The sequence below is a fragment of the Stegodyphus dumicola genome, chromosome 8 (genome assembly GCF_044657685.1).
Source record: "Stegodyphus dumicola isolate Sdum_Otavi_A_Nest chromosome 8, ASM4465768v1".
Lineage (NCBI taxonomy): Eukaryota > Metazoa > Arthropoda > Arachnida > Araneae > Eresidae > Stegodyphus > Stegodyphus dumicola.
Window position 1 is genome coordinate 132,119,376 of NC_140775.1, and position 17,986 is coordinate 132,137,361.

Below are 17,986 nucleotides of genomic sequence, written 5' to 3' on the forward strand. Positions count from 1 at the left end.
ATTAATGTGAAGTTTAAAATTTTTAGAAAGTAATGAAAATTGTCTACTTACTGGTATATAAGGGATTATGTTGTTACGTAGCAAAACGTTAATTTGTAAATATGATAAAATTGATATGTTCCAGAGTATTAATTATAAAAAAAACTTTTTTTATTTGTATAAATGCTAAAGCTTAAAAATCTTTGAAAATACCGAAGCTGTATTAAATACAAGTATGAGAGACTGCGACGTTCTTAATCATTGTAATAACTGGTAGAATTCGCTTACTGTATCATGATAATTTTAAATATAAACAATTTATTATACATATTTTCAGTTACGCCTAAGCTCAGAAATGTAAATTTAAAGAATTTGATATTAATTTACAATAATAAACAATTCATTATTTTTTTAAAAGAAAATAGAAATTACGCGTAGCATGGAGAATACCATGGACCTTATAAGAAATACACTAACCCAAACGGATTTTCTCCCTTGTCTGAGGCGTTGCGGGCTGTCACCTTCATCACATCCGGAGGAGTAGGGACGACTTCCAGAAATTTACATTGATTGCCTATTGCAGCGTGTATAATTGTCAAGAAAAAGCTGGTTGTAGCGCCTCATTTCACAAATTAGAATTTCTACATGTTTTTATTTTTGAAATTGAGATTGATTTTTAAAAATGTAGCATATTTATCGAGCATAATTAACATTCCAAATAATTATAAAGCTATTGCATGCTTTCAGGACTGGATATTTTTTTAGCTTTTTGTATGCTGTAAGGAAATTTGTAACTACTTCTTTTAGAAAATAATATTTTAAATCTGAACTAATAGAAAATTTCAAACAAGCAATTTTCTCTTGCAATTTTTATGCTTTTTATTGGTGTAAATAAGTAAAAAATATTAAAATATTTAAAAACGAATTTTTGAAAGTTTTGTTTAAAATTCTAAATTGTGCTGCTTTTTTAAAATTATAGATGAGTATTATAGCACAATTTCTGTAAGGGAATATTATTTCAATTATATTTCATAATACATCATAGTAATAAACACTTTTGACTCCTTAATAATTTTTATACATTTAATTTCAATATTAAAATTGTATTTAACCATAATAATTAATTTTGCTTGTATTTTATAATAATTATTTTTTTAATTTATTTTTAGTTCTGCGTAAAATTTTTTTTATTTATTGTTAATTTAATTTATTAGCCCATGCATGAATACATGTATGTTTCTCGCACTGTGACAAAAACGACAGTATCTAGAGCCATTAAATTTTGAATAATGTAATCCTCCACCCGAACATAGGCATCTGGACGGCAGAATTTCGAATTTGTTTTAATCTATTTCACATTTTGTAAAATTTTAACGAATTTTTGATTTACAAACTCATCGAGTTCAGAGCAAGCACTGTACGGATATGCTGTTTTCAAATGTATGTGGTTTACGGGCGAAGAACATGATATTCAATAAATATAGGTAACACACAAAACTTAAAAAAAAGAGTCCTTCTAGATTTTATCTTTTTTTTCCCTTCATTACGCTCAGAAAATTTTATGCTCCGAATTTTATAAATTATTAAAATAACTAATCCACTTTAATGTTAATAATTTAATGATCATATAATCAAATAAATATGATCGTTTTGTAATGTTATAGTTTGGAAAATCACTACCTGAAAATGCTCATTAAATTTAAAAAAATTGTCAGATCTTGTTTAATTTTACCTTATTTATTTCAAAGCATCGCGTACTATCAATCTCATTTAATTTTACTTTATTTTTAAGCAAAATTAAGCTCATAAATTTTGTGCTTAGAGTATTTAGTGTTTTACCAAAGTAAAGATGTTTGTACAAGAATTACGCGTGAACAAAATGCGCGAAATGCAGTAAAAAGTGCTTTAATGAGATATATTAAATCCTATTTGAAAAAAACTGTGGCTTTCATAATCTCATCACTATACAACGTATCACATTTAATAATTAAAAAGAGTTATGTGATACAAACGCCATAGGTTTTAGTGTTAAAGTAAACCAGATCGTCCCTACTCTTTCTTGCCAACATGTCGGTGACGCGCGCCCCGCCCACTGGGTCAGTCTATCTCTTATAAGGTCCATGGAGAATACATTGTGACGTCACAAGCTTATTCCCGCCCGTTTACGGTCGTCACACAGCTCCGCCTTCTCAACTTTGTTGATGCAGCCTATTCGACGCTTTTACCAAATTATTTATTAAAGGTGAAATAGCTAAAGGTTTCCGGTATTGTTTTTAAAATTACATCCTTTTAACCTTAATCATTTTTATTAATCATTTCTTAATATTTCTTTCTCGTGTATAATAGTCGTGTATAATCGTGTATAATCGTGTATAAATCGTGTATAATAGTCGTAAACTTATTTCTATTATCCACGATTTCTAGTGAAATCAAGATGGCCGCCATTTTTTTAAACACGGAGTTTTGTCGAAAATCTGGATGGCAACCATTTTTCAAAACAACGTATTTCATGTGCTTTGGCGCCAAACTAAATTCGCCAAACTTTGAAGGTGGGCTATACTGACGCTGTTCCGGATTCGAAAATAACTATGGATTTAATATGAAAAAACACTTTAAATGCAGATATTTCCAAAAAATTTAGAAGCACTTATTCTTACAGAAACGATAGAGCTTATTTTTCAAAAACATAAAACTTAAACAGAGTTGAGTTGTAGCTGGTATTACTCAAACATGCTTGTTTGACTACTTGCATATAAGTATGAGAATAGGATGTAATATGCATTGAGTTTTAAATCTTTTTACTTCTTTATTATTGAAGCTTTCTGGTTTTAAAAAAATGTAATATGTGGAGGAATTGAAGTATTTCGATGAAAAGCAGATTTTATAGTAATCCTTTTCTCACGTTCATAATTACAAAACCTTTTGGGGTCAACACTAATGCTCAACGCTCCCAGGTCACGGGCATTGCAAGGAACGTCACTCTGTCTGCTATGGGAGTGAACAGATTAGTCCTAAATAACTGAGTGGGCTGCAATCAAATACATTGCTGGCCAACCAAAATGTAACATCCTGAAGGAAGCTTCCAGTAGGATTATAGTATCTGCATCATGCAGATCATAAGTAAAAGTACAGTCATCTGGAAGCGCTATAAAATGTGAGAACGGTAGGCTGTTTTAAGTATTATACTTGCATATTTACCAATGTTTGCAAAGAAAGTTGAAAATGCCTAGTAAAAAAAGCCGCAAGCATTCTAGTAAGTTTTTAACTCTGCCAAAGAATGAACTGTCGCTTGCCACTGTAACACGAATGTTGAATCGAAGGGTGCACCTATCAAAAGTGCAGTGAGCCAGTCACTTTATTTGTGATTCAGGCTGCAAAAGGAACAGAGAACACCCACTTCAGGACCATTTTTTCAAGAGACAAGACTACAAGAGCTTTACTTCAAGACCAATTTTTATCCTAAACCTTTATGTTGAATTTCAAGGAGAGCCTGGATTTACTGCTAGTGCTGGCTGGCTCGACAGATGGAAAAAGCGGTACGGCATCAGCCAGTTAAACTTTCGTGGGGAAAAGCTATCAGCTAATTTGGAAAATGCTGCAATATTCAAAGATAATTTCCACAAATTAATTGAAAAAGAAGCTATATCTGAAGATCAAATTTAAAATTGTGATAAGACCGGTCTGAATTTTCTAATGCTACTTCCGAAAACGCTGGCATCCAGAGATGGAAAATCGGCCCCTGGCTACAAAAGAAGCAAGGAGAGAGTCACAATCTTGGCACGCAGCCATGCAACAGGCAGCCATAAGCTCAAAGTAGTGCTTTAGGCAAATCAAAAAATCTCTGTGCGTTTAAAGACGTAAAAATGTACACTAATGGGACTGAAACCAGCTGTGAACTTCCTGTTTGGTACCGGAATCAGTCAAACGCATGGATTAAGGGAGCAATGATTGGTTTCATCAGTAGTTCGTTCCATTAAAAAAAACTACCAAGGAAATCGATTCTCATGCTAGACAATGCTTCATCCCATCCTTATGCAGAACCGTTACGAGACGAAAATATAAGAGACAAATTTCTCCCTCCTACCGTAACTTCAGTGTATCAACAAATGGATTGGGCGTTTTAGGAGGCATCGAAGAAAAAATACAGACGTAAACTTCTTTTCATCTCTTGTTCTAACCATAGAGGAAGGGTGTTTTTAAAGGATTCGAAATTAACTATGGATTTAATATGAAAATACACTTTAATTGCAGACATTTACAAAAATTTAGAAGCAGTTATTCTTACCAAAATGATAGAGCTTATTTTTTAAAACATAAAACTTAAACAGAGTTGAGTTGTAGCTGGTATTACTCAAACAACCTCCCATCTTGCAATTTGTAGGATACCTATAAATTGCAACAAAAACGTCGACCAGCTCTAGTAACAAAAATCTAGGACTTTGGCTGATGAATCATCATCTTCACTAGAATCTGAATCATTAGCTGCAGGGCGTAGAGGCACTTTCATCCCTTCGAGCATCTTGGGCAATGAACGATAACTTTTCCGAACTGTTGATTTCTAACGGATAAAATCTTTGGAATGGTCTCAACTTCTCTCCATCAGCTGTTCTCACTCTGGCAACTCTTGAGTGACCATCTGCTCCAGAAAAGACTTCAATGACGATTTCAAAAGGCCAGTTGATACACTTGCCATCAGTTTCTGAAAGAACGACATCTCCAACTCCTAAAGATTCTTCGAGGCTCTTACCTTTATGAATCAACATTGCTAAATACTCATTTCGAAATCTCATTCTTAAATCCTGCCTTAATTTTTGTACAAAACGCAATCTTATATTTAGGCTTTTACTGTCGATTTCGTCTAAATCAATTGTTTCAGTGCTAAGAATACTTGGTAAGAAACAAGAGGGAGTTAATGGCTTCAGACCTTCAGAATTGTCTTCAATATATGTAAGTGGTCTAGAGTTTATTGTAGCTTCACAGTCACATATTAGAATAGTTTCCAATTCTTCATAGTCAAGACTTTTCGTGCCCAAAATTCTTCTTAGCATCACTTTTAACATTCTAACCACGCGCTCCCACCATCCTCCCCACCAGGCGGCTGTTGAAGGGTTAAAATTTCATCTGATTTTCTTGATAGTGGAAAACGACATGATCTTCTCCCAATCTAAATTTCTTAGAGCATTGCTTGAACCAATGAAGTTTGAACCATTGTTAGTGTAGATTATATTTACTCTACCTCTTCGAGCAAAGAATCTTCTTAAAGCCGTAATAAAAACTTTCTGTAAGACAGTTGTCCACATAAAAAGACTCTTTGAGTTGACAAGCTGTTTGCTTCCTTTCATCCGGAGCGTTCTCTAGATTGTAAGCTATAGTTGCTTCTAGTAAAAATGGACTAGGAGAAGCACCAAATACCACTCTACAAGGTCGGAGAGTGATTATTTCTTCTGGTCTTGATAAAGGTGTGATAGGATACAGAAATTGAAGAAAATAGATATGTTGGATGTTCTTGGATGGATAGCTCATTCTTGGAGTGAAATAGAACGAATAAGCTTCGTTTCGTTCCTGGAGAAAGTTGCTGCACCATTCAGGAAACGAATTTCAAGAAAGCAGAGAAGAGACAGGAAATTGTAAAATACTTGACTTACTTAAGAAAATTCCAGGTTGCCAAGAAGATACTGCTGGTGATGTTGAAGAATGGGTGGAGCAAGATGAAAATTGTGAAATTTTAGGATATGCAGAAATAGTTGCACTGATCAAAGACAACGTGGGTAAAAATGAAGATGAATCAGAAAATGAAGAGATTGAAGGCAGTGGAAAAGCTAAAATAATGATCCATAGTGAAAGACTGAAGGAATGGAGGAGTTTCATGGAGGAGTAAGGCGCATCTGGTATGGACAATTTGTTTCTACGGGATGAAGCTTCACGGTGACGAAATGAGAGACAATCTTCCGTCACATAATATTTTTCTACCAAGAACTACTAATAATCTTTCATCATTTTTGTATGTAAGTTTTTTTATACAATTATCTTAGGGCATTTGTTCTTTTTATGACTCCTATTGTGCTAGAACTTGACATAAAAAAATCAACATTGATTTAATTGTATGCTGTAACTTTACGGGGCCAATATTGTGCTACAAATGTCTAGATTAATTTACAGTTAAATATTAAGGGTTCTGAAAAAGTCACTCCTTATTCCGTGAAACTCGACTCTCAGTCCGCGTTACGTGGAATTTGCGGGTGTCTACTGTATTACTGTCGACACTCTCAGCCAAGGCGCTGAGTCAGTGAGCCTGATAACACCTCATTTCTTTTATTCCTCTGGACTTCAACATCTATTTCGAAGCCATAGATTTCGAAAGTTACAATTTTTTCGATGGACGTTGATGCTCAAGATCGCACTTTCCGGTGTTGCACCAATGAAAAGAATACCTCTATTGACAACAAAACATTAAAAAAAATCTTAAAATAAAGTGAAAGATTTATTATTATTATTATTATTATTATTATTATTATTATTTTCATTTAACATCCATTTTGTGTTGAGAAATTTGGCAATAGCTTTGTTAATCCAAACATATAAAGCAGCTCAAGTGTCACACAAGAACAATGATATGTAATAAAAAAGAACAAGCATTTAAAGTAAGAATCAGAATAATGGAGCATGGGAGCAAAAGTAAAAAGTTAAAAATTTAAACAATAAATAAAGAAATGTAAGAGATGTAGTCTTTAGAAGGAGTTCAAGCTCTCGCATTCCAGAATAGTTTACTTATCTCACCATGTTGTTGAGATCCTTTATTTGGTTCTGGGCATATAAGAAGATGCTCTACATTCATAATGCCCGAATTGCAAATTTGGCAAATGCTAGATCAAGGAGGTATTACTATATCTATGATTCTAACCTCCTTGTGCTAGATGCCAATTTTATTAATATAATTTTGGCAATAGCTGCTATAACGGAAATTGAATTCCGGAAGTCCCTCACCTGCTGATACGCGAAATTTGTTTAACGATACCCATAGCCGAAGAACTGTTATGTTGTTGTTTATAGTAAGTGGACATGTCTAGGAGAGTGTTGTTGTATTATTGAATTTTTTAATGGATACAATTTTAGTGTGTTTGTTACTTTAAGGTTCTTGATATATTTTGAAATGAATTCAAGGTGTGTCTGGGAAATAACGCTTACGAAATGTGTTTTTTCGCATTCCTGTTTCTCTAATGTAATTTTTCTGTACTGCTATTTAAAAAATAGTCAACCTTGAATTCCTTTTTATTTTTATCGTATGTATTGATGTACTGAAAATGCCGTTATGAATAAAAGGGCTTCCGTATCCTCTCGTGAAGGTCGTACTCCTCCGAAGGAAAACAAAGTTAATATAAAAGAGATACGCAAAAAATTTGAAAGTCTAAGTGCTACCAATGAGAATAATGTAAGTTGTGATAAATCTTCAACTCCTGTAGCTCCATTACGGAAAAATCGGTCTGCAAACTCGGATACAAGAAAGCATTTAGAAAAATCGAAAATTCCCAATTATGATGCTAGAATACCTCCTGAAAATAAGTATCCAGAACATAATACTACCCCTAGTAATCGTATTTCCGTTAAAGAAAGGACGAAGCTTTTTGAATTGTCAAAGGAAACTGACTGTGATAATGGAATGCCGAAAACTCCAATTAATTCAACAGACATATCCTTGCTCTTGAATCTTGACTCCAAATGTAAAACAATTAATTCCAGTGGAACAAATAGATTATTAAATGTAGCATCACCACCTGCCAAACCTCCTAGAAGCTTTAATTATGAAGATAAAGATAAGACGCCTCATGTAAGTGAAAATATTGTTGAATGTGTTGTCGCTGAAAATAATTTTGTCTCTGATTCTGCACATTTTTCGAAATTAAGAACAGAAATTTCAAAAGGGACCAAGCTTCGGCAGGTGTCAGCTTCATTCAGTTTTGAACCTGAGTCAACAAATTCATCTCTGAAAAACCCAAGGCTTTTAAGTGCACCTGAAATACATTCAGCAATAGGAGATAAAGGTCAGTCAACTCCAAAATCGCAAATCATTTCAAATAAAACTCAAGGATTTTTCAACTACTTCAAGAACTTATCAAATACTGCAAGCAGCATTAGAGAAAAAGTAAAGCAATCTAAAATATTTGTTGATTTAACACCTACTACAGTAAGTCCACCTAAACATTATGGAACTTTAAAGAGAAGTCACAGTGAAGAGCACATATATGCTGAACCTTCTGCTGTCTATAAAAGTCCTTCCAGCAAAGTGCCTGATGATTCCAACAAAGAAGAAAAGTCTTTACATTACATGGTAAGAAATATCATTTTTATTTTCATTTAAATTTTCTCTTTATGAAGTGCAAACAAAAAAAGGAAGATTCTTCAATTTAAGTAGTTAGTGATAAAAAGCATTTAGAAAATAAATTCAGTAAAATATTTAGTGATAAAAAATATGTATATGTTTTGTGTTATGTGCTATTAGTAGCTTTCCCACATTCACTGGCAGAACTTTATGTCTGCTACACATGTATGAAACTGTGAATAGCGCGAAATGCTGTATGGTATTTACAGTAATATGCTTAAATACTTTAACATTTAGTTAGTAAATAGAAAAAAAAATATTTTTCAGTATGATCTCTTTACCATGATAGGCTTTTTACATAATTTAATGAGCAACTCTTTATCGCCGAAAACATAATCCTCCAAACGGTTTGTAATTACTGTTTTTGAGCCATTATCATCATTAAATTTCTTTTTTCAAAAGTCAGATTTCACGTAGAGGAACAGGTAATAATTACTTAGGAGTGAAATCTCAGTTGTAAAAGTTGCCAAGCTCCTTAAACCCACATTGTTGTTTTGGAATTATATTCACAAGTTGTAGTTTTTGAATTGTTATAAGAAACTGGGTACTTGCTTTGCAGCAAATATTCACATGATGACTTTCATCTTAAATGCATGAAAACACTTCCTAGAAATGAAAAAAAAAAAAAAAAATTGCCAGTTATCTTTCACCTTAACTACCTGGCTCTGGTTGGCATTTATGCCAACAACTGAGCCACTATCTTAATTTCTTACTGTAATACATCAGCACAACATTATCTAGCCATCATTTTTGCTATGATAATTCACATACATTGGATAAGCCCAGGTGGCCAAGAAAACGTATTTGTACTGTACGGATAGATTCAATCTTGCTGCTTTTCTGGGCTCTAAATATTCTGTCACTCAATACTTTCTCCTGCATATGAGCATAGTTTTTCTGATGTAAGCATCTTCAATGGCCCGCTATCACAAAAATGATCTCCTACAGACTGGGGTGTACAGTGTGGAGGGAGCAGACTACCCCGAGCCTTTGACTGAGCATTGAAAGTTTTTATGTGTATGTAGATTGTGCAGAAAACAAAAAAAAAAGGGGGGGGAGACAGTTTTATATCTCCCTTTCTACTGGGCCAATTGACAAAATTCAACTTGTGTTTTTCATCTCGAAAGTGCGACTTAGGTTGTGTGTTAGATTTTTATATAGCATCTAATATAGATATTTTCACTCAAAATGACTTTTTCTGAAATGACATGCTAATTTTTTTTTCCATATTTCGATTCTACAGCTGAAGCTATGCTATAGTGCCATGTTTTGTAATAATTGGACAAGTAGTTTTTAAAAAATTAGCTCCTCAGTGTGAATTTTAATTGAATTAGATATATATTTATTAACATCTCTTTTTTTTTTTATTATTAAATTTTCTTGATTCATTATTTCAGAATTCCAAATTTAGGTTTAATCCAAATATAATTTGCACATTTTTTAAAAATTTCTATTTTTAAATATTTGAAAAATTTCTAAATAATTTCTAAAATAATTATTTTAAAAATTTCTATTTTTAAATATTTTTTATAAATTCTTTAAAAACATTTTGTTATTATTATTATCATCACTTATAAAATTTTTAACATTACTTTAAAGTAGATGTATTTCTAGGCACATTTATAGCGCTTGGCAAAAATCGCGATTTTGGGCAGTACATGGACACCGAGTTTGTGGAATTCTTTGATTTCTTATTTTGGCTTTGTGTAGCGGCAGTTTTTGGCGCAAAAATCGCCACTACACAAAGCCAAAATAACAAGCAAAGAGTTGCACAGGCTCGGTATCCGTGTACACATTAACATGTTTTCATTTGAAAAAAACATCAGAGAATTGCTCAAACTTGGCATTGCATATTCCCTTTGTCCATGTACACATCAATCTATTTTTACTTAAAACGTCAAAGGAGCAGCCAATTCTACACTAGAGCCAAACAATAAATATATAACCTCAATAAACTACATTTTAAATAAAATAATGAAATAACATAAAAAGGAAAATTCATCTTAGCACTACACAAAGAAAATATCCACTTACCTTATTTAGAAATTTCTGTTTATTCAGTCAAACAAAATTCTCTAACAGCATCCAAAAACTTGGTTTCTGTTTCTTTCACATGTTAATTTTTATTGTGATTGCATTTTACCTGAAAGGTTTACATTTATATATATGTATGTGTGTAATTATAAATCTTTCTTTACCATGGATCTTATATCTTTGCAGTGTACTCCTATTGTTAAACCAAATGTCCCTGATCGGGAGAAGGCTAATGGGTCCAATGGAAAGTCTGTAAGTAGCTTCAAATTAATTTTTTAGTTTATATTATATTTTATTGCATTTAGTATACTGTATGTGAAAGTTCTTATTCATCAATTCAAGCATGGCTTTCGTAAACCGAGTTATTTAATTAAAGCAGATCACACAAGGATTATTATTATCTCGGTCCATATCAGTTTTACCTAAGAGCACTGGAGTATGGAAACCAAAAGTTTTATATACATCTTTCTTTACCTTCAGTTTTCTTGAGAGGACTTTTAGACTGATAGTGCTTTAAGTGCCTGTCATCTATGGAGACATTGCCTTTACAAACATCTGTCTGTGCAAGGTATTTATCCAAGCCCCAAAAGTAGGGCAATATGTCCTTTACTACCTAAAAGGTCATTTTAGATCAGCATATATTTGAATAAAACTGAATCAATTTTGAGAGTAATCTAACAGATCAGTCTTACTTCAGAAAAAAAAAATCTGAAATGTTTCAGATTTTAAATTACGTCCAAAGGGGCGTTTTTTAACATTTTGTGTGTTACCTTTCTTTATTAAATATCATGTTCCTCGCACTTAAACCATAAGATCCAGTGCAACAGCAATATCGCAAAATAGTTTTAAAACGAGCATATCTTTAGAATTTCCGATACAGAGACTCACGCGCTGGAGATAAAAATGTTTTTTCTGCACAACGTTGCCATTGCTCGCTTTGAAATCCTTGAGTTTGTTAATCAAAAATTCGTCAAAGTTTTAAAAAATAGGAAATCGATCATAAAACAAATTTCAAATTTCAAATTGGGCCTTCCACATGCTCATATTCGTTGGAGGATTACGTTATTCAAAATTCGATGACTCTATGTACCGTTGTTTTATCACAATACGAGAAATATACATACATTTATGCAGATTTTTCATTATTTAATTTCTTCAAATATAATGCAGGACTCTAACATTTTGTGGCAACAGTTTGAAAAGTGAACCGACATTTATGAGTCCGACGCAAAATGCCAAAACGAAACTAATAGTCCTTCGGGATTCAAATCCCTTTGGACTAAAAATTAACATGCTTTAAAAAAAAATATAAATTTTCTTTTCAGTTCAAAGGAAAAAACTGCAGTTGTTAGAAGTGTAGTTAAATACTCCCTCTTCCCCCCCAAAAAAAGAAGTAAATTATTCTCTGCAAAAAAGGGGTTTGTTCCATTGTGGTCTATGAGGATAATACCTGACTTTAATTGGTAGAGTATAAAAAAATTTCTATATCATTAACAAAAATTCAGTTTAATTCATTAAATTTCTACATTTTTGTTTCTGATTGAAGAAATTTGACATACTGAGAAAAATTAAGAATTTTCAATAAATTTTACTTGTGAGGAAATATTTGTTATGATTATCAAAATCCTCAAGTTATTAAAGTTTGAAGAATTACATCTTATTATGTTATGCTATTATTATAATTTATCCTGTCATTTTATGCTAATGACTGTCTTTTTTTTTTTTTTTTTTTTTGTTGCTGTAAGCATATGTATTTGTTTTCCTACATTTTATTTCTTTCCATCTATTATCCATCTAAAAGGAGAAACTTTAGAAATTATTAAAAATTAAAGTTTTAATTTTGCATTCTTGTATACATGTATACTTACATATGTATACAAACAAGTTACATTGTATAATGCATTTTTCACAGTATTGTTTATTTTTTTAGGTAAGGAATATGATATATGAATCTTTCTCTGGTCTTCGAACTGCATCTAAAGATAGTCAAGGAAATCAAGTTGTCGTTCCTGTTACAGGTAATATAAATGTTTCTGTAGATATTTTTTCATTAGAAAATTGCATTCCAAATTATTAAAATCATTAAAATGTTTTAAATTTAACAACTTCACTGTTTGCCCCGAGAAAGACTTGCCAGTTTGAAATGTGTCTTCAAACATTAGCAACAGCACATATGTATTGGGGTTAAACCTGACCTGAACCATTACACCCCCTGAGATAGATTCGTCGCTTCATGTTTTTTCAACCCCCTCCCAGGAAAGAGTCAAAAATGAAACGAGGTGATTGATGGATTAATTTTTCATGCTTTCTCTACAGCTGGGCTGTATCAGGAAAGCAAGGGGTGGTTGATCACTTTCTCCAAGTGGATACCCTCTCAGCACACACACCACGAGATCCACAGCAATGTCCTCCCCTCTGTTAACATACAAAGAGGTTAAAAGGTTTTAAATGATATCTTTTCAATCTCTACGAGTCCTTGAGTATATACTCTGTATATTATTCTCTAAACTATATCTGCAGTAGTAAGAATTTCGAATTGAAATGTTATACCTAATATATATTTTATTTTATCACTGTAACTTCATACATGGTAATATTATTCAGTTTAAATTTCACTGTCACTTCTTTTGCCCTAATTATGAATGACATTGATCTGAAATTTTTTAAGTTACATTTTATTTTTCAAAACTTGAATTATTAATTTATATTTTACGTTTTAATCAATAATTTTAAGACTGGGAATTTTAAAAGAAACTATAGTAGTACCTGAAGTTTGGATTAGTGTATTGTGTCTTTTATTTCTTTCCCTAATGGATAATTAGGTTTTGCACAAAACATATTTGACAGTTTGTATTTCTTTATTATTATTATTCCTATATATTTAAAAGTATGCTATATTAAAATTAGCTTGTTTCAAAGATGTTGTCTCATGCCCTTCCAGTTCTTTCAATGCTTCATATTCGAGATGAAGTAAATGAAAATAGTTGACTAATGGAGCAGCCAGCAGCTTTGGCTTTATTATGATCACAACTGTGATTTCCCCTCGCTTTTATTTTTATACAAAGGAATAAGTGGATTAAAAATATATATAATACTTATGCTTTTAAATAACAATGAAATAGCTGTATAAACAGTAAGTATTTTATCACAAGTTTTGCAAAAGACCAAATCAACCAACTTCAAAAACAAGATGTATATCTTGGAATGACACCAATAAAGTAGAAATGTCTCTAGCCTGTATTGGTCACAGATACCTACATTTGTAACTCCCTACTTCTCTAAAATTTTAAGTAAAAAGTGGTTCAATTTAATTTTGAAGTTTTTATATTTTGCAAATAAAAAGGTTTTAGGCAATGAAGCAGAGAGGAACAACCCATTAAAAAACTAAAAATTAGGAATTTTGAAGATTGTAAAAAATTTCAAGGAAGCCTACACCCCAGAAAAAAATATGGAACTACTCTGATATGCGCCCTCAAGTCGCCAAATTTCTCGCCAAATATTTTTGGCGAGAAACTTCATGCTGCCATATTACTATCTAAATTTTTTGTCTACATTTTGAACTTTTAGCCTAAAATGTCTCCAAAAACGTGGTTTTCGCACATGCAAAAACTACGTTTTGAACACGCAATTTAGCTAAAAATCCGAAGCAAAAACAAAAAATTTAGATAGCAAAAATGTAAAGTGTCTAACCAAAAATATTTGACAAGAATCCATGTACACAGTGACATGTTTTAACTTAAAAAAACATCTACGAATTACACAATGTAGGCAACGAATGAATCTACAAACTACGCAGACCTCGCTTTAATAAATTAACATAACAACAATAAATTTCAAAGAGTACCATGTACACAGCATCCTGTTTAAACTTAAAAAAAATTCTACGAATTGCACAATTTAGGCGAGGAAGGAATTTACGATCTACGCACTCCTCGCTTTAATAAAATAACGTAACAACAATAAATTTCAAATAATACCATGTACACAGCGTTCTGTTTCAACTTTAAAAAACATCTACGAATTGTACAGTCTAGACACTAAACAACAAAATAAACTAAAATAAATTTCAAACAATTTAAAAAAACAACAATAACGACAGAAATTCATACTAAAGAACCAATGAACATAACATTCTACAAAATAAGAACAAGGATAAAATAAAATGCACTTACCATGAATTAATGCATTTTCGAATAGCAGAAATATAAATTTCATACCGCCTTTAACATGCCGCCACGTAATTACTATCGTATTTACATGACAGCCAGACACACTATCCAGAAAATTTATACTATGGTTGACAAATAAATAAAATCACAAATCCCTACTTTTATCATGCACTGACATTAAAAATAATCTCCCAGACCCTCTTTCCACAGTTCCAAATACCCACTACCCCTCAACAGGATAGCCACAATCATATTTCCTTTTGCCGAACTTCAATTCAACAACTACCATTTTATCTTTCCCTCCCATCTTCTCAGTCACAGAGGCGAACCAACGAGCTCCAGCGAAAGATTTTTCAACGTCAACAGGGTTGCCATAGAACACGCAATCGTGCCAAAAACCAGCGCAGAACACATATCGCCACATTTGGTGAAATTAGGGTGTATATTGGAGTTGTACCAAAAATATCTCAATTATGTTCAAAGGAAGACTTGAGTAGAAACAATTTTTTCTCTTCAAAAGAGCACACTTCGGCATTAAACTTTTTATTTTATGTGTGTACTTGTTATTTCAGGTTATGTGTTAAATCTTGCCATTTACATCGGGGGTGGGGACAGCATATTTGCTCAAATTTGAAGATTTGGGAATGACCTCTCAATCCATTCTCATATTTTTAGATGGTCATTTTTACAATGCCTATGTAATAGTTGACAATTTGACAATTCTCTTGTTTTGGCAGAAATTTAATAAAGAGGAAAACTGACATATATGGAACTGTATGACTGAATCATAAAAATTTTCTGTAAAAGTAAGCAACAAAAAAAAAAAAAAAAAAAAACTAGAAAAGAGGAAAATGATAGCTTTTTCAAAAGAGAAACATTCTCTTTCTGAAAGGCAAGACCAGTTGCTATTCTAAGCACAGTTCATTTCAAAAAAAGCTCCCAATAATTGAAACAAAAGGAATCATCCAAAATTCAACTGTAAGAAAATATTTAGCTATTTTCTCGACTTTGCTGTTTGGAACTGTTTTATGTTATATACAAAAAGAATGGTGGATCACTGAATCATGTTTATTTCTGCCTGAAATCAGTGGAATAATTTGTGGAAGAAAATGTATTATGCGTAGGTAAGTTGAAAAATAAGTTTACCCTGTCGACTGTGGTCAGAGTTGTGTATGAAAGTCAAAAAATAGAATGAGACATTAAAGATATGACATACCTTTATTTTTCCACATAGGTACCAAGTACATTGAGACATTTGTCATATCGCTTGATAAGCTTCAAAAAGCCCTCCAGGAAAAAATCAGGGCTTTGCATATGGAAGAAGCATTGAACGGCTTGTTTCACTTCAGTATTGCTTCCAAAGCACCTTCCCCCGAGATTTTTCTTCAAAGCCGGAAACAGATAGAAGTTGCTTGGTGCGAGATCAGGACTGTATGGCGGATGGTGTAGGCGCTCCCAACCAAGAGTTGCAATATGGTTTTGCGTTGCCGTCGCCGAATGTGGTCTGGCATTGTCATCCAACAGCAGAACGCCAGATGTGAGAAGGCCAGGCCGCTTTTTCTGAATCGCCTCTTTCAATTTCGACAGGGTGTCACAGTAGCGCGTAGCATTGATGGTTCCAATCTTCAAAAAGTCCAGCAACAAAACTCCTTGGGCATCCCAGAAAACTGTGAGGAGCACTTTACCTGCAGAGGGAGTTGTCTTGAACTTCTTTCGGACAGGTGATGACGGATGTTTCCACTCCATAGATGCGGCCTTCGATTCTGGCGTGAAATGGTGGACTTGCGTTTCATCCCCCGTCACAATCCGAAACAGAAAGTCATTGCCATCTTCATGGTAACATCAATTGCCATCCCACGAAAAATATCGGGGGAAGGCGCTTTGGAAGCAATACTGAAGTGAAACAAGCCGTTCAACACTTCTTCCATATGCAAAGCCCTGATTTTTTCCTGGAGGGCTTTTTGAAGCTTATCAAGTGATATGACAAATGTCTCAATGTACTTGGTACCTATGTGGAAAAATAAAGGTATGTCATATCTTTAATGTCTCATTCTATTTTTTGACTTTCATACACAACTCTGACCTCAGTCGACAGGGGAAACTTATTTTTCAACTTACCCTCGTATATGATAATTTAAATGATCAGAAAATTCATTATATATGACATTGCTCATTTGACTAGCACTTTCTCGTTTGAAATTTATTTTATTTGCATACTATGCACTGTATTTTTCAATATGTATCCAAAAATAAATGTGTTTGTAATTATTTTTGAAGAATGCTTCAACATGGTAGCATAAACCTTCGTATCTGTGTTCCAGTGTGAAGTATTCGTTAAAAATAAATCTTAGTTTTAAAATATAAAGATGTAATCTCAGTGATTCTGTATCTGTTTTGTTCTTTCTTGGTCAAGTAAAAGAAAATTGTCATTAAAAATAAATCTGTCTAAGAATAAAAATTTTCAATTAATGTGTTTACTCCAAAATGTGCCCTAAAATCAGCCTGCATCTTTGGGCTAAGGGTATAACTTCATCCTCTAAAGTGCAAGCTGATTTAGCAGACGAAATAATATTAAATATTTTTTCCCACATTAGGCATAGGAAAGACTTGCCCTTGTTAAAAATAATATTGTTTTGAGCCATTAGAAAGTAGTAGTTTTAATATTTCTTTGTCAGTACTGCCCTAAAAAAACATATGTATACAATATAGCACATATGTGTGTATGCAATGTACCGCATATGTATGTACTATATGGTTTAGTTTCACCTCACATGTTAGACCAAGGGTCACGATGCTGAAAGTAGCTTAGAAAATAACTTTCATAGCACTTATTTAGGGACAATGTAGAACTGCTTTCAGGTGTATCATTTTTAAAAAATGTATCATTTTATAAAAGGGATAAAATTATAAAAGTTTTGTTTCAGTAATGCAAATTAAAAGTAAATTAATAAAAATAAATAGTGCTATTTTTTGCTCAAAATCATGCTGCATCAATTCTGTGCTGTCACTCACTTTCGCCCAATTTAAATTTGAAAATGCTAATATTCTTTCTTTTTTATTACCTTTCAAAAAGCAAGCAACAATTCATGGGCGCTATCTTTGTCTACACAACTTGTATTTGTTTGTTTATACCATGGTTGGTGCTTCAAAATAAGGAGCTCTTCTGGTGGCCAATTTCTTGTGATTTAGAAATTTCAGAAAATTGTGAAAGTAAATAAGTTTTTTAATCATATACAATAGGAAGCAAATATGCAAAGGGGAAAATAAATAAGTAAATATAATTTATTTTCACACACAACAAAAAGGCCATAAAAGAAGAGATATTTATGTGGTTATTTTTTAACGCAAATGAAAATTTTTCTGGTGATTTCAACTCGTATTAAAAAAGATGTTTATCTTGAAATGTTAATTCTTTCTCATTTCTATT

The 17,986-nt window shown here is 32.6% G+C and overlaps 1 protein-coding gene across 2 annotated transcripts in view; it reads left to right on the forward strand.

The window, feature by feature from the left end:
* The first annotated feature begins 6,883 nt into the window (after window positions 1-6,883).
* LOC118204290 (DENN domain-containing protein 2A-like) overlaps window positions 6,884-17,986 on the forward strand; it is an 81,691-nt gene continuing 70,588 nt past the window's right edge. For both annotated transcript variants that reach the window (XM_035376627.2, XM_035376642.2), the window contains exons 1-3: window positions 6,884-8,305; window positions 10,577-10,642; window positions 12,321-12,408. In XM_035376627.2, coding sequence (XP_035232518.1) covers window positions 7,289-8,305; window positions 10,577-10,642; window positions 12,321-12,408 — 1,171 coding nt within the window. In that variant the 5' untranslated portion in view covers window positions 6,884-7,288. The remainder of the gene's footprint in view (window positions 8,306-10,576; window positions 10,643-12,320; window positions 12,409-17,986) is intronic.